Below are 18,653 nucleotides of genomic sequence, written 5' to 3' on the forward strand. Positions count from 1 at the left end.
CACACACACACATACACACACACACACACACACACACACACATACACACACACACACACACACACACACACACACACACACACACACACATTAACAAACAAACACAGAACACTGGGCTACTTGAACTAATGCTACACACTTTGCTAACACCCCTAAAAGCGCTGTAAGGCCAAAACATTTTGTCAACATTAACACTGTTACATTTAATACACAGGTCTTGTGCCCATGTCCAGGTAGGACCCCTGGGGGTGAGCATGGCCATGCTGGTGTTGTCTGTATAGATGCCTGAACGGGATGGAGAGGGATGAGTGAGGGTCCTGGCGCAGCCTGAGAGGGTAGGATGGGAAGGCTGAGTAGAGGGCAGGGGGAGGGGTGGAGGAGGGAAGAGATGGATCCAGCTGAGGGAGAAGAGACGGGTGGTGCAGTATCATCTCTGGGCGATAGGGGGCAGGGGGATTGAACTGATGGATGGCGCCCATCTCAACCGAAGGGTACGGGGAGGTGGAGGAGGACATGGGAGCATTGGCAAAGTTCTGAGGGTGGGCTGCTGGTGCAGAGGCGACGGACTGCTGAAAAGACGAGGAGACAGCCAAGCAAGACGAGGGTTGGAAAGGAGGGTGAGAAAGGGAGGATGGTGGGTGAGTAAAGGAGGAGGGAGGGTAGGCAGATGCGAAGGAGGAAGCCGGGGCTTGGTGGCTCAGATTTGGGAGGTGCAGGGCATGGTGGGCGGGGCTGGGAGACATATTGGGGAATGGGAGATTTTGCATGTGTGGTGGGCCAGCGGGGAAGGAAAAGGATGTGGCAGGAGCATGAGTGGGCAACGAGCATGACATAGTGGGAGCTGGTGGCTGGTTTTGGTTGGGGAAAGCCTGAGCACCGATAGAAGCCAGATCAGGGTTTGTAAACAGCATGTTTGGATAGATAAATGCTGCTGAGCTTCGATCACTTGGTGAATTATTTCCACTGACAATGGGTTCACCCTGCAGCGGCTGACCGGGCTGAGTGAGCACAGAGTGAGCGGATATTTGGTGCTGCAGACCTGACTGGCATGTGGAGGATGGGGCAGGGAAGGAGGCCTCTGTGGGTGTGTGGGGGCTGATCGTCCCTGGGATGGTGTGATAGGTGTCGGCGGAGGGAGAGGAGGAGGAGGAGGAAAGGAGTGGCTGCGGTGAGGAGGAGTTGGAAGGAGGCGGAGTGGGGAAGGTGAAGGTGGTCTGCTGCAGAGAGGGAGTGGTGGAGGCGGAGGAGGAGGAGGAGAGTGTGGGTGAGGAGGAGAGAATGGAGGGATAGTCGATTGGAGGGAGGGAGGGCTGAGGATTAGATGTATCTAAGGGGTCGGGGATGGCAAGGGAGGGGAAGGAGGAAGATGACTGAGGAAGAGGAGCTGAGGGGAAAGCGGAGGAGTTGGCCTGGGCAACGGGGAAGTCGGAGGTATAAGCTGCTTCAACCATAGTGTCTGATCTGTGGCGGAGAAAAAGGAATGCCAGTTTAATAAAGTTCAGTTCATTTTAGTGCTGATACAAGTAGTTCATTAATCAATCAATCAATCAAAATACCACACACACCCACCTATCAATCATACTATTTGCCATCTCGCTCCCTGCAGTGTCCTGCATCCCACTGGCCATGGAGAGGCTGATGTCAGACATCTGCGATGCCATGAATGCCTGACCGAGGTCGAGTGGTGGCTCTGGGACCAGCGTGTCCTGATAGGAGGCCTCCTCTGGCCTGTACCCACAGGAGGGGTCCGGCAGTGGTGGCAGGGAGGCCAGAGCGAGGGCCTGCAGGTCTGTGCCAGTGGTGGGCTGCGGCAACAGATCGGCAGAGTCACATGGATCACAGGTCACTGAGAGAGACAAAGGTGGAGATGGGTGTCAGGAGCAGCCACGTCACAGCAATATTAATAACCCTATTGACTTAATGCGATGTGGTCCAAGTCTGATGAAGTCCGGTCATCCCACTTACCAATATCCAAGGTTTCTGTAATTTTGCGCTTTTGTCTTGCATCTCTTTGTCTGCAGAGGAAAAAAGAGAGTTTAGTTTCTAGACAATACATGGTTGACAATTTGAAGTGAATGTATCTGTTTGTGTGTGTGTGTGTGTGTGTGTGTGTGTGTGTGTGTGTGTTAGTGTGTGTGTGTGTGTGTGTGCGCGCGTGTGTGTGCGTGTGCGTGTGTGTGTGTATTTCTGTGTCTGCGTTTACTTTTTGCTGTTCATGCCTTCGTCTCTGAAGCCTTTCGCAAAGGGGTTGGAGTTGATCTTCAGCTCTGTGATCTGAAAACAACAACAACAAAAATGGATTTAACATTTGGCTAACATTCACTCTCCATTCTGGCTCTTATTTTCCTAAATTTTGCATTTCAAAATTGAGAAGTTGTCAGAGCACCGTGAATGCTGCTTGAGATACTGGTGCATAGAAATCTTCAACTGCACTTATTGCGAGTCATTTTCATATTTACGAACAATACGAAGGTAGTATCATGGTACCTTGTTGTTCTGGTAGGCGGTGACTGTGATAAACTGGGTCTCGGGGAAAACAAAGGAGTGCTGCCCTCCACCCCACCTCAGCACGTCTCTGGCTTCAATCACATGAACTCTGGGCTGGTAGCGATGCAGCGAATGTAGAATGATCTGGGAGTGAAAAAAGAACAGAGATTGGCACAAAATGCACAGTGAAGGTTTTGTACCGTATCTGTGTCCGTCAGTCTGCAGTGCTTACGTGTCCCGCTGAGTCCAGTGTGTTGTTGGTGAGCTTGGCGTAGTGAAACGAGATGGTGCGGTTCTGCCAGTGAGCGCCCGTGGCGGGCGAGTCCGGGTGAATGAAGACCCGGTCTGGTAGCCTCGCTTCTGCCCCGCCAACAGCCTGCCAGCCACCACCTTGGAAGCGGTAGCGGGAGTTGTCCGCCGGGATTATGTCCAGGAGGAGGATGTACCGTAGAGAGGGATTCAGGCCCGACAGCTTCAGCCTCAACCCGGGAAACATCCGCCTGCGAAAGTTATGAGGAGTCACACATTTATGTTTGTGAGCTCACTTGTCCATCGTGTTGTCAGTGTGGAGGATGAACGAATAAGGATAAAGGGCAGGAGCGATGCCAGAGGTCAAGGGTCGGCGGCCATATATAGTATGCATACAGTGAAGTATTCAGTGTTACTTGGTTCTCTCACCTGCCCTTCTTTGTGATGATCATCTCTGTGCCCACCGAGCTGAACTGTTTCCACAAAGACGCGTTCTCCAGCTCCATCTTCACCTCGTATTTTGGGGTTTTGGTCGCAGGCTCGTTGGGGACAGGGGGAGGGGCCAGAAGCCTCGGGGGCAGTGGTTTGGCTACAACGTCACAGGTGGGAGGGAACAGCGACATGTGGGCAGGAGCCTCCCGGTCTGAGAGAATATTGAAAGAATAATAAAAACTAACATGAACAGAAGATCTCAACAAATACATGTACATAATTTAGGGATTACAGAGTTGTAACCTTTTAGATTTAAATGACCCTATTTCTATACTGTATTATGGTATACCTTTCTACAGTTAGTGTCATTATTAGAGTCCGTAATTCTTGCAATGGATTTAAAATTTCCTGCCAACAAATTTCTAAAAAGTAAGTTTGTTTTGTTGAATTATCAGCTGATAGACCCGTCTGCACTTGCTGTCACCATGGTATCTACGGGTGTTGCAAATCAACCAGGACTGGAATCTGAAGAATCACAATCAATGTCGACACAGAAGAACAAATAACACAGTTGTTGTGGCTGTAAGTCCATCAGCATCATTTTCAGCTTTGGTTTGATTAATGTACCATAAAAGATAAATATTTCAAATTTTTCATGTAAAAGATTATTTGCCAGAACTATCCGACTAATAAGCTGCTAATAAATGCTCCATCTTTTTTTTTTGTTGTAAATTATTATAGTTTCTATAGCTTCTATTAAAGTTGCAGTGGTTGCTCCTTTAAAGCTGTAAGCATCCAAGGATTCTGGGGGGGGGGGAAAGGAATAAATGCATTGAATCACTTTTTTTTCTTCTTGCACAAACCTCTGTAAAAGCAGTCTCCAATCCTCTGTGGCCCCAGAGTCAGACTGGGGTACATCTCCACACTCAGCATTCTCCTTGTCGGCGTTTGTCAGTTAACTCGTCCTCTTCACAGGCTGCAAACTAACATGTCAAGCAAGCTCCGACTGTCTTTCGTCTCCCCTGTTTCTTGTCCAGGTGTAGCTCAGCTGCCTCTGAACTGTTATCAGTCCCTATGTTGTCCCGGGGGGAACTCTTCTTCAAGAAAATCTTTCTTAGCTCTATTTCTGCTCCTATCCGTCTTCCGTCCTCTGCCACAAATGCCCTCCTTGGCAACTTGCTCGCTTAAATAGGTGTGTGAGGCTTCACACATGAGGCCAAATGGCCCCCCATTTTCACACAGCTCTTCATTTGCCTCCCTGTCTCTCCATCTTCCCTTATGTCCCCACTCAACTTACACAAACAACAATGGTCAATGTGTAACTTTGGTTTCTGAAAGACATTAACATTATTGTGATTCATGTTATTTCATGTTACTAGAGATAGAAAAAGTATATACTCAAATACTTTACTAAGTTATTTGTGATTTTACATGAGTACTTGCATTTTCACTTCATTTTAGGGGACATCTTGTGCTTTTTTTTAATTCACTAGAATTATTTTTGCAGCTGTAATAATATTGAAAATAAATTATTATTGCTTATATGTTCATACAGCAATTGTCAGAAGCAGAGATAACAAAGTGCTAGGACAAAAATGAGAAAAAGCATACATGTCACATATGGATTTTACATTTAAAATAAACTGCATGCAACTGTAAATACACACAAATGTACCAATGGTTAATATAAGGAGACATATATATTTATATATATACATACATACATACAACGGTTGTCAGTAGATTCTCTGCAGTTTATTACTAACAAAATATAAAATAAGTTTCAAAAAAATAATGTATAGCTAAACTACCAAAACTATAAAATAGGTCAAATTCGTTCCATCTGAACCGACATTATAATGTTCCACATTTTACACATCAATATTTAGATTATATGGTACATTCAGTACTTTTTTACTTCTGTACTTTTAGGCAACGTTGACTTGTCATTGAGCATTTTGACATTGTGGTGTTGATTCCTTATTTTTTAGGTCTGTAACAATTCTAGTAGATGCTGCTCAAGTTTCAAATGGCTATTGCACATCCACGTAAATCCAGTAGTTTAGTGGCAGGTCCCCTGTTGCTGTTTGATGACGTGACGACGTGTTTCTTCCTCCCAGCAGTCTGCCTGTTAGTGCTTCTCTGCAGGGAGTCGGGCCTTGAATAATGTCAGGAGGAAGACACTTTGGTCGTTGGCTGCAATTTGGCCACTTCACAAACGATGGTGTCTGGAAGTTTTTTTGTAGGTTTGGATGAAGGCCTGAGCTCAGTATTAGAACTGGCATTTTCCAAGACACTGTTGAATTAATCAATTACAACACAAATGCTGCCATACCGTGCAGGACGTTTGGTGAGCAGACGGGTTTCTAGTTAAACACATTCTAAAACACAAGAGCCACCGAGACAAATCACCGTCAATAGTAGCAGACAAGTACGCATGAGCAGCGGTGGGTGGTCAGATTCTTTTTAGCTCCTGTTGTTGTATTATGTTAGTGGATTATCATTACAAATGCATGAACATTTACAGGTGAAAACACTATAGTTCCCTCAAACATGTAGTGAATATGAATACTTATACTTTCATAAATGCAAACCAATTGCAGTCCAGTGTGAGATGTATTCAAATAAATTTTAAAATGTCAGTAGTTGATGAGCAGGACAAAAGCAATGAACTTCCTTTTTATTGTTTTTGGTTGTTGTCAGCAAGTTCCCCATTCTGCTTTTACCTTGTGAAGAGACGATGGTCTTCATCAAATCCTAATGAGACTTTAAAATGCAAGGCTCTGCAGTGGAGGATTACCATTACATCACGACAAGAGCCTTTGCAACTTGAGCAATCTGCGGGATACACTGTGGGGCTTTATTTACGTGTGGATGGTTTCCAGTGAGGGACCATAGATCAATACATAGAAAAGGAACAAGAAAACTCACAAACCTCTAAACTCAACCCCCCAAATCTACCTGCTCATAGATATTCCTGCCAATATAAGAGTGACAGCTGTATTCACCTGACATGAGTGAAGCATAAATGTTGTTCTAGTTGTTGTTTTCTTTCTCCATCTGTGTACGTGTGTGTGTGTGTGTGTGCTGGGTAGAGATAAAAGCTTGCGGCGGAAAAGCGAGGGGAAGTGGAGGTGTAAACTTCACACTGAGCCAAAGGTCATTACCTTGATGGCTGCAGTGAGGCGAGTGCGACGTCTCTTAATGTTTTTACGAATTAACAGGTGGGTCGCAGGCGCTGCAGCCACCAGAATCTCTAACAGCCAATAATGAGGATTGTTACTTGTTTTGTTTTTTTTACCATTACTAGAGTGGGGTGGGGGTGTGGGGGGGGGGGGGTTGCAGGGGTTGTGTGCTGTTTACAGTGCATTCATCATTTCCACAGGCCTGCTCTTTGACATGGACCTGCTAAGTGGTTTGATGTCCTTTATTTGCTCACTGAGGTCTAAAGGTCAATTTACAGAAAACATTTGATTTTCATGCCTTGATGAGTAAATTTAAGAATTTAGAAGACGTGATAAAAAAGTACTTTCTTATTCTCATTGTTTGCTCAGACTGGCATAGACTTTCCTCCTGTTTGAAGATGCACAAAACAGTCGATTGTCTGATTTCCTCCAGCATGTTTATGATGAAACAACAATCCTTTTAATCTCATTGATTCAGATTACAGATTAGAAGATTCATTAAATTTTTGGATCAACCAGGGATCCATTTTTTTAAGAGCCTGCCAGAAATACATGTACCAAGGAAGCACATTTCATCATTAAATGAGGCACAGTTGTTTTCAGAAATACCACTCAGCATGTTTTTATGGCTTTACATAAAGATTCTATTTTTTTTTTTTATGCAATCAATTCTCACACTTTGTATCTGCCAAAGCCAAAAAGCAAACATTGCTTTTTTTTGTAAGAAAAACTGATCAAAACATTCACCCCACAAATGTGAACGACTGAAACAGCGACAGCTCAAACTGGTCAGACCACCTCCAGCGGGTCTCTGTCTGCCTTTGACACCACCACCGCAACACTGTCAGGAATACGCACGGCCAGCCTCTCCCTGAACGAGGTCAGGAAACCTCGCTCACTGTTGCTGTGATCACTGAGGAGGACACTGCTTCCCTGCGCCACAGCGTCCAGCACTTCGTGGTGGGACATCTCGCCTGAAACATGGACATACCGTAGTGTCTGGAATTAAATCTGCAGGCATAACAACAGTCGTATACAATCGATCTGTATAAAAACTAAAATAGTTTTTTTTTTTGTTAAAACCTGTACCTGTGATGTAGAGGTCTGCTTTGACACCACTCAGCACTGAGGCCCCTGATCCAGCACACACAGCCACAGTACACACAGAGGACTCTGAAAAATGTCAGAATGATGAAAACTGTTTAATCTCTTTAAATTGTTTTATTAGTCACCTTTAAAGCACATTTAGACCTTGCTCTCCTGTATCTGTGTCAATTGTTAAAATAAAGTGAGTATTTTGGCCTTTTGAATGATACATGTTGTCACAGTTAAGCTGTTTTCGGACATGATCTCTGGAAAATGGAGTTTGCCGTTCACATACGACGACCTTAGCAGGAGATTGTCCGAGTCAGAGGCGTTCAGACCAACAGGACAATCTCCAGAAATCTGTAGCGTCTGGGCAATGTTCAGAGTAACATTTGTTACATACAGCCCCTCTGGAGAAGTTCAGGACAAAAGCAGCTTAAGTGTTCTTGCAAAACTACAGTGGAACTTAATCCTTGGTTCCTTAAATGTCACCATTCATCTCTTTATATAAACAATGTTATATTTTAAACCAAAAGTCTGCAGGTGTTCATGTCAAGCAAACTTTGACAGTGAAATTTGTTGTTATGCTTTAATTAAATAAAAATTTGTGAAACCAGCTGATTTGTTGTCTGTTTGTTTCCTTTTTTGTACCCAAATATGACATATGACATGTTGTGAGGTCGTTACCTAGTGTCAGCCCCAATCCTAAAGCCAAACGAAGGTGATTCAGACCCAGGTGAGACTTCATTTTCTGGATGGCTGTTGCAACGGTTAATGGCTGGTCCAAAACACTGAGTCGCCCTTGGCCGTGGCCCGGGAGAGGGGGCTGCAGGGAGTGACAGGTGGAAGGCAAAATTAATCATACTATAACTATCCACAAGTTACTCTGTGACATGTAAAGAGCAGCTTTTAATAGTGATCAATATATTTCTTATCCTGATAAAACAATCTGTTTTAAGCATTCTGAAAAAAAAGGAAAATGCCGTTTGATGACATTGTTCTCTTTCCTTAGTTTGTCCTGTGATAGCAGGGATTTGTTCATGTTGTACCTTCTCTAACTTTACAATGCTCAGGGACTGGCTGGGAGCGGTGTGTTTTAGCAGAGCGTGGACACTGAGGGTCAGCGCTGAGTCACTGCAGGTTACACTGACATGGATCCCATCATTATCTGGTCTGTTAGGAGGGTAAAAACACCATCAATGTAGTTAGTTTCTTTGCTGATAATGCTTTATTAATGAGATTTGTTTTTTTCCTTTTCTTTATCAGAGTCATGTCACCAGCTTGTGGTAAAGAACGTGTGGGAGCTTTGACATCCATAGTGTGAAAGGTGACTCTCAAACTGCTAAAAACTGTTTGAAAATCTAACCTATCAAACCCAAAACTTAAAAAAAAAAAATCTTAGAAGATAACTGTGTTGGTAATTTTGGGCATCTACAAGTTGCTTTCTGTATGGAATAGAATGTATTTATACAAAAGGCTGCTTGAGAGAAAGCAAATCAATCTAAACTTGCTGCACGTTTTGAAAACTGTCTGCAGTCATGTCCCAAGTCATGTCATATATACACGACCTGTTAATCGAATGCTGTTGTATTGTTCCACCATCGCAGGCCTTCAGTTCCTCCATGACCGTGTTCAGCTCCTCTGTGCTCCTGACCATGAATTCCAGTTTGTGACTGTGGGGGGCGCCACCGAGACCCTGACTCAGCACAGACACCTGGCCGCTACCTGAGAATCAAAGACAGACACCAGAGATGGGGAAAAGAAATCCCTCAGGGGACCAGACACTGACACTTGGTCAGAAAAGGAGACCAGTGCATCACAAGATTTTACCTTGTACCTTCATTAAATATGCAAGTAGAATATGAAGAGTATGTGTCACATTTTCCATTCAGAATGACCTCTTACCAAGTCCCCCAACCAGCCAGTCATTGACCCCTCCTTTGACACTATCCCATGAAGTGTGAGGGGAGAAGATTGCCATCCCCGCCTCCACGGCCCGCACAACCAACTGCTGCTTCCAATCTTTCTGAACAAGACGCTTGATTGGCCGAAACAACGGCGGGTGGTATGAGATTAGGAGATCGCAGCTCATGGTCTCTGCTTCCTCCATGACAGCGTCTGTAAGGTCATTGGTTAGTAGGATGGTTTTAACAGGCCGACGTTTGCTTGGTTCGACCAACAGGCCTACGTTGTCCCAAGACTCGGCAAGTGACAGAGGAGCAAGCTGCTCCAGCACCTGCAGAACCTCTTTCAGCTCCATCAGGCCCGGACAGTGAGTGGAATGACAGAGGGAGCGGGTGGAGGAGAGATGAGCAAATGGCCGCAGGGGAACTGAGGTTTGTTGGTTTGTCAGGAAGCTGCGACTGTGCAGAGGTGGAGGCAGAGATGTTGGGATGGATGAAACTGTCGAGGCAGAAGAGCAGAGGGCAGAGGGTGAGATTAAGCTCCGCCCGGCAGATAGTCTTCTGTGGGCGAGCAATAAAAATGTCCAAGTGAGATTTCTGCGTCCAGTCAGCATCAGGATAGACCTGTGTGGATGAAAGAAAAAGAAATGCAGTTTGTATTGTTTAATAAATCCATCAAGCGACAATCATATCCACCAAATAAAGTCCCAGATTTATTGGCCAACAGACGTGCACTGACTCAACAGTGCAGCAACTCAACTGCAAATAATTATATAAATTCAATTATTTGTTAAATATTTGTCCTCCAATCGGAGATAGGTGTATTTTACATTCAGACAAAAAAACAGCCAAAATATATAAAAAGCAACATGTAATAATAAATTAACAGGCTGTGACAGTAGACAGTAGATACCCTAATACTCTTTAAACACTTTGTTAAACTGAATCACCAGTCTGCAAATGATGTGACTTGAACTAAATCTTTAAACCTGTACGTTTAATTTTAACAGACTTTTGTATAGAATAAATAAATAATAAATAAAGTGCAGTACTGACACTTGGAACCTTCTGACGTGACCAACAACTAGACGTGTGAGTGCTGCAGAGCACGCAGCTAACAGCTCAGCTATCCAGTTAGCCAACATTAGCTGCTAACACACTCAAATCTACACGGCTTTATTAAAAAAACACGCAGTATCAACATAGCACCATACACACGAGTGAGCTTATCATACTTTCACTTGACTTGGACTCAAGAAGACAATCCAGCAGCGGAACGCATTTCTCCCGGGGTGACAGAAGACAGTGCGGCACACTGACTGAAGAGTCATGTTCTCTTCCGGCTTCCGTTTCTTGATGCGACGTTTTCATTGGACAGCAAAAATGACAGCGAACACCGTTATAAAAACATCAGAGTAAAAAGTGTTGCAGCTCTGGAGTCAGAGAAATATACTTCCGTACCTGCTGGGTGAAATTCAACAATGTGCAATTATTTACACATAGACCTATATATATATATATATATATATAGGTCTATGTGTAAATAATTAGTTCACTGCTATTGTATGTAGGCTACATTTATATATATTTTCTTCATAGTTGCTTTGGAAATGTAAACATGTGTTTCCCATGCGAATAAAGCTGTTATGAATTGAATTGAATTGAATTGAATTGAATTGAATTGAATTGAATTGAATTGAATTTATAAAGAGAGAGAGAGAGAGAGAGAGAGAGAGAGAGAATGCGAAAGAATGAGAGAGAGAGAGAGAGAGAGCCAGAGAGCCAGAGCCAGAGCCAGAGCCAGAGCCACTAGGGGAGAGAGAAAACACAAAGTAAGAGGCATGTAATGTAAATACATTGGGGGCAATGAGAAAGAGAGAAAGAGAGAGAGAGAGAAAGAGAGAGAGAGAGCGAGCGAGAGAGAGAGTGAGAGAGAGAGTGACAGATAGGCTCAGTGCATGAAAGTCGTAAGTCTGACCTCAAATGTAAAGAGTGTTTTGTGCATTCATGACACAAACTGGGAGCTGTTTCCAGAGGAGAAGAGCCTGGTGAAACTCTTTAAGTTTGACAAAGTGAGGCAGTGTGAGTGAGTTTTGAGAAGCTTTTTAAAAAGTTCCAGCTATGTCGACTTGCACTTGGTCGTATTTTGAAGAAACAAATTAATATTCTAATTCTGAATATATTTCAGTTCTGCGATTGGCCGTGAAAAATTATCGGAACATGACTGCAACAAAACAACCTGACTGTCTGTTCATTAATACAACTTCTCATGAACACATTTATACAAATTGAACTTGGTGGGTGCATTAAATCAGATGAATCAGAAGCAATTTACCCAGCTTTTTAATTTTAATCCGGCTTGCTGTTCATATGTAAGGTTATGAAACAAATTTAAAGATTATGTGAACAGGAAAAGACTGGATGACTTTGATAAGCTGTAGGGCCTATTAACCCTTGCAGGGCAGGTGGTCCAGCAGAAGATGCTCAGGGTGCATCCACCACTTCTTAGAAGGATTAGGGGACAGAAATGTAAATCCGGAAACAGAAAACAAAGACAGAGCAGGCGGTTTATCAATGTTGATAGATGATTGCAAAAGGTCACAACCTCAGTTCTTAATATGGGCAAGACAACAAGCTGCTGGGTCTACTGGCTACTTCGGAACTGAGTCGGCTAGCGACAGAGAGAGAGAGAGATTATTGTGGATTAATGCACTAAAGGTCGACGCTGGATGTTAGACGGATCAGCAAAGGATCAGGGAAAAGGCGGGGCGAGCACGCATTACATCATGTGATTCTTAATTTTCGGCACATCAGCCCCCCTGTGTACTACACACTTTGAATGGCAGCCCCTCTTCAAACTCCCACACTTACATTACATGTACATTAGGGGACATGTAAAAGCCATTAAACATTGTAAATCCCTCCTAAATTAATATTTATTTATCATTTTGATGCTTGCTCCCCGTCCACACAAAAAAGCAGCTATTTACACCACAAAAAAACAACCCAGAAAATGTGTTACTTATCATCTTGGCACAGCTATCTGCGCTTGCATCCAATCTGAGGACTGCCACTGACAGATGTGTGTTTAGTTATGAGGTCTGTGTGGTCACAGAGAGAACAGCTTCACTTTTATTAATTGGTACTATAAGCCCTCGTACCCCATCTGTCAATCCATTTGAAGTTCTGTCAGTATTGTCATGCAATAACATCTGCTTGTCAGTGTGCAGCGTGTCCCCGTCCACGTCACTAAATTCCCTCAGCCACCGTGTTTAATCACAGCTGTGCTGCTTTTGGATCAGTTTGCGAGTGCTGGAGGAAAAAACACAAGAGAACTTCTGTTCAAGGTCATTTTGTAACAGGGTGGGAAGCGAAATCTGTGGTAATACTGTTGTAGAATTTGATACAATCTTTTGTTTATTTTATCATACTCTTGTGTTTATCGTGGAGTTGACTAGTAACATTGACACAAGCTGCTCTTGCTGATCTGATCCAGACTGCATATGAGTGGAAATAAACGCATGAAGCTAACTAGCAGAGATTGTTGTGAGCTACATTTTACCTTCACATTTCCAGAGGTAATAATAACTTGTACTGAGAATTCCTAATTCAAATAAAGGCCCAGAATGTGCCCTCTAAAAGGCTTAATTGTAGGACCCCCCCCCCCCCTTTCTTTTTTGCATCCAATACCTAGAAATCTGTTATGCGTGACTCATGATGGCATCATTTTTAGATGATGTTTTATGGGTTGTGCTTAAATCAGTCCATTTTTTTCGTCACACAATCTCTTTCCTGGTGTCCTTCCAAAGCCGGGGAAGAGAAGTTACTCAATCCTCAACATGTCTACCCACAGCACAGCAGCCGCATCGCTGATGCTTTTGGTTTTCAAATCCCCTCTTTGGTACACGAAATCCATAGATCATTACATCAAATTGTTATGCAACCAGCAAGTTGTGCATTATTATGCAATTTGATTTATTTTCGGAAGTCATTCTGAGAACAACATGTGCTTCGCTTGTTAGTGCACAGCAGTTTGACTTGCCATAGTAGAGGATACTATGTCATTTTAAAGTGTGACAGTGGTCCAGCATGCACAATACCCACACCCAAAATCTGAAGAAGCTATGAGGAATTCAGCCACCATCACTTTTATTATTCACACTTATATTTCACCTACCTATTGATAAATTCAACTCATTAGTCGGACAAACCTATAGTGTCGTCACAGATTTTCTTCTTAATTGTAATTGTTAATCTCTTATTTTTTGCCAGATTACATGGTGGCTTTTTAGTTTTCTGTCATATATGTGGTATAGTCAGAAGTTAAATTCCTGTGCAGACCAACTGCTGAGAAACACAGACCCAATGTCCCTGGCGTCCTTTCAGGTGGAACACAAAACTCATGTGCAAAGTTTAGATATATTTATGTGTTTTATTTTGTTCTTTGCCACACAAAGATGAATATCTGGAAATACCTGTTACCAGGATTTAACTTGATGGATTTTATCCATTACATTTCAAAAATCAGTCAGTTCAAGAAAACAATCGGAAAAAACCCCAAAACAAAAACATAACTTTGACTATACAATGTCATCAAACAAACATCATAGCTCTATTAGTTTATCACAATCTTTTCAATATTCTTTCATTTACAAATAAGTCAACTTTGTTGTTAATCTTTGCATAGCTGTATGTTCCCTCTGAGCATGACTTGATATTGCTTGACTTTTCTGTGCAGCACTAAATATGAATTTTAACATGATAACATTTTTTCTGAAATATTACATCTGTCAAAAAAGCTTCAGAAAAACACAGCATCATTATTAATGTATCTCTTCAGATGTGCAAAGGTACTTTCTTGATTGACTTTGGCCTCGGCCATCATTGATGGGACATCATTCTGACGAACTCTGCAGGGATGACGGAAAGTTTACTCAGTTTACTGTGCAGTGAGAAAGAGTCACATATATTCTAAACCTGTCAAACATCATAACATATATTTATGTTGATAATATTCATAACTATATCATTGATTTTTATGTAACTGTATCTAAAAGGCAGATTGTACCTTCAAAGTCTACTGTGCCATCTCCGTTGTCATCGGCTTCTTTCACTATGGCATCGATCTCTCTACTACTCATGTGCTCCCCCATCAGCTTTGTCATGGCTGCCCGCAGCTCTTCTGTCGTGATCTCTCCATCTCCATCCATGTCGAACTAACCAGAAAGTCACAAATATAATTTTTTTCAAATGCCAGTACATTGTTTATCTTCATTACACTATGGTGGTTACTAAAAAAAATGTGGCATTGAAGCTGCTGGATAGAATTGTTTCTTGAAAAAGGACTGAGGGCGCTTCGCCTCTCACCTCTTTAAAGGCGTCTTTGAGCTCCTTCATGCCGATCATCCCGGCTGTTTCTGCCAGAAGCTTCGGGGCCATCAGTTCTACAAAGTCCTCAAAGTCGACTTTGCCACCAACTAGGGGGAAATTTTCAACAGAATATTAATAAAGACACAGGAATTGAGAAACACCCATCACCCTTTTTAAATGCTGAAATTGTTTAATTTGCATCTCTGGCAGTTGTGCATCTCAAACGTTTTAATCAGGACCTATTTCACAAGGCATGTCTGTGGGGTCGTGGTCAAATCAGTCAGTCTGTAGAGTTTTGCTCAGCATTGACTCACGGTTCATGTTGATGTTTTGGCTCAGCTCAATCAGCTCCATCTCAGTGGGCATGTAACCCATTGTCCTCATCAGGTTCCCCAGGTCCTTACAGCTGATCAGCCCATCCTTGTCTTTATCAAACTCGTTGAAGGCTTCACGCAGCTCTGCAAAATACAGCAAAACACAAAGTCAGATGGATAGTTGGCTGAAGGTTATTTGATGTAATTAAATATTTGGGTTCAATGGACAGATGAGTTTATACAGCGTAGGATTGTGTTGGTCAAAGTGATGAGTTCAATATGCATTTTAAGGGAGAAAATGGAAAGGATAGAAAAATCGACCAAAAAAATTAAATGTTGAGAATTTAACCTACCATCTATCTCATCATCAGCCAGTCCTCTTGGCTGTATAAAGAGGGGAAAAACCAGCTGGTTAAATCCAGTTTAGTATGAGCATAGCAAACACCATGTCCAGTAATACTCCTTCTACCATAACATACAGTACATGAGCTTTTAACAACATGAAAGACACAGAAAGAAAACAAGCCACACAATTAACAAAATTGATGTTTCATTTATTTTTACACTTATTTCTAAATGGCACTGTAACAAAGAGGTTAATCTGAGGGATTTTCTGATGGCATGGATTTAAGTGATTATGCCCATATAGGCAGGTAGGCTTCATATAGGCTAGTATTATCACTGGTATGCAATATAAATGAGTAGGCACAGATTTTCTCTCTGTGAGTCTAAATCTCTTATTATTCTATCATGTTACCTTTTGAGTTATAACAACTTTCCATAGCAGTTTGCAAACATCAGCACAAAATGTGAAACTGCTGTTAATGCGGCACTTACAATGTTTTTCCCTCCCCGCAGGAAAATGCATGCAGCCCCAAGACTCATTTCTGCAGGTGGAAATACAGACAGTGATAAGTACTGATGAAAAGTTATGAATTCATTAACAGGTTCTGACACAATGCAGATGGGGTGTGGTATTTGCCAGAGCCCGGCGGTCAGGATTAAGACAGATTGAGTTGTCTGTGCTTCCTTTGGGGGATTAAGCAATATGTCCTATTCTGTGTTTGTGTGTGTGTGTGCGTGTGTGTGTGTGTGTGTGTGTGTGTGTGTGTGTGTGTGTGTGTGTGTGTGTGTGTGTGTGTGTTCATTTTCATTATGAAAACATTTTGCAGAAGTATTCTGATTTACAAGACATGACAAAATGTTATATTTGATAAGTTATCTTCCAAATACAGGACATGTCATTAACATAATTTCCTTACTAAATTGGAGACCATTTCGTATGAATTGAATGTGCTCACCTTCTTTTGGTGATTTCTTCTCTTCAGCCAAATGCATCATAGACCTCTGACCTCTGAAGCCGACAATCAGCAGCTGACCTGTTGGGGCCCTCTGCTTTCCCTCTGTTTCTTAATCGTCTTCTCAGTGTCAGTCCTTTCCCTGTTCAGCGAGGACACACCTGCGTCTCAGTGTGAAGTGACTCTATGTGCCCAGCCTGCCGGGATGCTGGGAGGTTGTTTGAGAGGAGGTGTGGCTGCATCCAGAGTTGTATCCTCCAGGGGAGGAGTCAGCAGTGTGAAGGGATGACTGCAGGTCTTGTGTAGCTCATGTATGAGCTAAAGAGATGCAGCTCTGGTTTCCAGCTGAGTGCTGACATCATTGTGTACAGTAGACTGACATCTGAGCGCGACACTGACCCAAGGAATAGGACACTATCGGTTTACAAGTTAGAGGGTTACAGTTGCTTGTTTACAGTGTCTGTTCTCTTATTTACCGTGAAATTCTATACAACACTGTTAAATTACAATATAAAAATACTTTGGCTTCAACTACCTAATTTTTATTAATGATTCATTAGTCATTTGCAATTAATCCTAGTGTTTTGACACGTCAGAAAAAAACATTAAAAATGCCCGTCACAAGGTCTCAGCGCTTAAGGTGACAATTTAAAATCCCTTGTTTGACTCAAATGACAAGCTAAAACTCACTTATAATCTTTGCTGAATTATTTCACCACTTAAAAAACACAATATTTTGGAGAAAAACTTGCCACTACATGTAATGTATAAATATCCCAAAATTTCAAATGTTTTATTACATTTTATTCCATTGAAATAGTTTGTTTGAAGTGAAATGTTGATATTCTTTATTGCTTAACTATAGGATATTACCTTTTTAAATTTCTAATAATGGCAAATAAAATGAACGGATGTAACAAATTTTTGCTATTATTTCCACTTTGGAAATAAAAACTTCTAATAATGATTTAAGTTCTCAGCACAGTTTTTAAGGTAGATAGTTACCAAAGAGTGCTTTCTGCAGTTGCAATGAATTTTTTTCTGGATTAGGACACAATTATCTACTGGGAGAAGCTTTGTTTCTCACATTTATATGAAATGATGTTATATCCAGACTAATTACAGATTTTACTCAGGTAAATTCAATTACAACTGACAGATAATACTGAACACCCAAATCACAGTCAAATGGCTCATTTGGATCCTTTGGTCATTGTTATTAAGACTAGAGGATAAAAAAGATTTTAGTTGCATTATACATTCACAGGCCGATTACAGCTAATGTCCCTCCCTGTGATAATCTGTATGAGTATTGTTTACATTTGCGTGAAAAAGGGATTATTTCTTCCATGAAATACCCTAATGACAATGTTTGGGATTAATGTATTGGGGTCAATCATGACAATCTACAGCAAGAACGTAAATGTTAGTCTGAATTAACTGGCTAAGCTAAAACACCTTAGCACTGGGTCTCGACAGTGTGTGTGTCTGTGTGTGTGTGTGTGTGTGTGTGTGTGTGTGTGTGTGTGTGTGTATGTATGTGTGTGTGTATGTTTGTGTGTGTGTGTGTGTGTGTGTCCTCAGATCTGACCTTTTGCCATTGCCTGCTTCCCTGTTATGTAAATTCATCAAAAATCTGTTTGCATAAGAAGCATAATCCTCTGGGCTACGCAGCGAGCACTGGGGACGATTTTATTATCGTTTTGGTGGGCCAGCTGAGGGGTCAACAAAGCCACACCCACAGCTGTTAGATGCCTGTGGAGAGGAGGGCAAGAGGAATATGGGGAGGAGAGTATGAATGAAAACTGAGAAGAGGAGGACGGGAGACTGGGCAGTGAGAGGTTAAAGAATGTGTGGGTTTTCTTTTGGGGGATGAGAGAAATTAAAAAGAGTTAGGATTTAAAAAATGAATGAAAAATTTTAGACCTTTGGATTATTAAAATGATTAAGATGTTATTACAACACATGAAAGTATTCAGAAAATCTGTCCTGTGGAGATCACAAGTTTGACCCCTCAACAGTCAGCCTTGTTAAATAACTTTAAGTCATTGTAAGTTGCTGTGAGTTAGAAAAGTGTGCTGAATATCAGCAGCCGCGACTTGTTATTTCTGACATAGCGCAGCCTGATTTCAACAGACACAAGGGAAAAGTTTGGTCTGATTGAGTGTTTATCGTATGTGTGTCAGCTAAAAAATGCACAATAAAGAGATTATACTGAGTGGATTATTGAGTAGACAAAGTAAAAAGACAAAGCAAGTGCGGTTGTGATGATGTGTGTCTGTTTGTGCAGAGATAGTTTGACATCAAACCAACTTGACAGGAGGGAAA

The 18,653-nt window shown here is 42.1% G+C and overlaps 3 protein-coding genes across 4 annotated transcripts; all 3 read right to left on the bottom strand.

Annotated features, from left to right (window-relative positions):
* Positions 1 to 125: 125 nt before the first annotated feature.
* Positions 126 to 4,173, bottom strand: tbx6 (T-box transcription factor 6). The gene is made up of 8 exons (XM_035613394.2): positions 4,032 to 4,173; positions 3,166 to 3,379; positions 2,720 to 2,987; positions 2,488 to 2,631; positions 2,204 to 2,274; positions 1,966 to 2,015; positions 1,570 to 1,846; positions 126 to 1,461 (listed from the first exon to the last, which is right to left on the bottom strand). Exons 1-8 carry the CDS (start codon positions 4,099 to 4,101, stop codon positions 204 to 206), a joined length of 2,352 nt encoding a protein of 783 aa, XP_035469287.1. The 5' UTR covers positions 4,102 to 4,173; the 3' UTR covers positions 126 to 203.
* Positions 4,174 to 6,773: 2,600 nt separating this feature from the next.
* nif3l1 (NIF3 NGG1 interacting factor 3-like 1 (S. cerevisiae)) lies at positions 6,774 to 10,705 on the bottom strand. 2 transcript variants are annotated; one of them, XM_035613393.2, is made up of 7 exons: positions 10,579 to 10,705; positions 9,345 to 9,842; positions 9,008 to 9,164; positions 8,489 to 8,612; positions 8,127 to 8,265; positions 7,443 to 7,526; positions 6,774 to 7,327 (listed from the first exon to the last, which is right to left on the bottom strand). In XM_035613393.2, the coding sequence occupies exons 2-7, from the start codon at positions 9,697 to 9,699 to the stop codon at positions 7,143 to 7,145; spliced, it is 1,044 nt and encodes a 347-aa protein (XP_035469286.1). In that variant the 5' UTR covers positions 9,700 to 9,842; positions 10,579 to 10,705; the 3' UTR covers positions 6,774 to 7,142. The 2 variants fall into 2 exon arrangements, with proteins under 2 accessions (XP_035469286.1, XP_035469285.1); XM_035613392.2 differs by having other exon boundaries at positions 9,345 to 9,967; positions 10,579 to 10,702.
* A 3,055-nt stretch (positions 10,706 to 13,760) lies between these two features.
* Positions 13,761 to 17,089, bottom strand: cabp5a (calcium binding protein 5a). Its single transcript, XM_035613033.2, has 7 exons — positions 16,329 to 17,089; positions 15,865 to 15,914; positions 15,381 to 15,411; positions 15,028 to 15,171; positions 14,711 to 14,820; positions 14,412 to 14,559; positions 13,761 to 14,253 (listed from the first exon to the last, which is right to left on the bottom strand). The coding sequence occupies exons 1-7, from the start codon at positions 16,366 to 16,368 to the stop codon at positions 14,225 to 14,227; spliced, it is 552 nt and encodes a 183-aa protein (XP_035468926.1). The 5' UTR covers positions 16,369 to 17,089; the 3' UTR covers positions 13,761 to 14,224.
* Between the last annotated feature and the right edge of the window lie 1,564 nt (positions 17,090 to 18,653).

The sequence above is a fragment of the Scophthalmus maximus genome, chromosome 16, assembly GCF_022379125.1.
Source record: "Scophthalmus maximus strain ysfricsl-2021 chromosome 16, ASM2237912v1, whole genome shotgun sequence".
NCBI classification, from domain to species: domain Eukaryota; kingdom Metazoa; phylum Chordata; class Actinopteri; order Pleuronectiformes; family Scophthalmidae; genus Scophthalmus; species Scophthalmus maximus.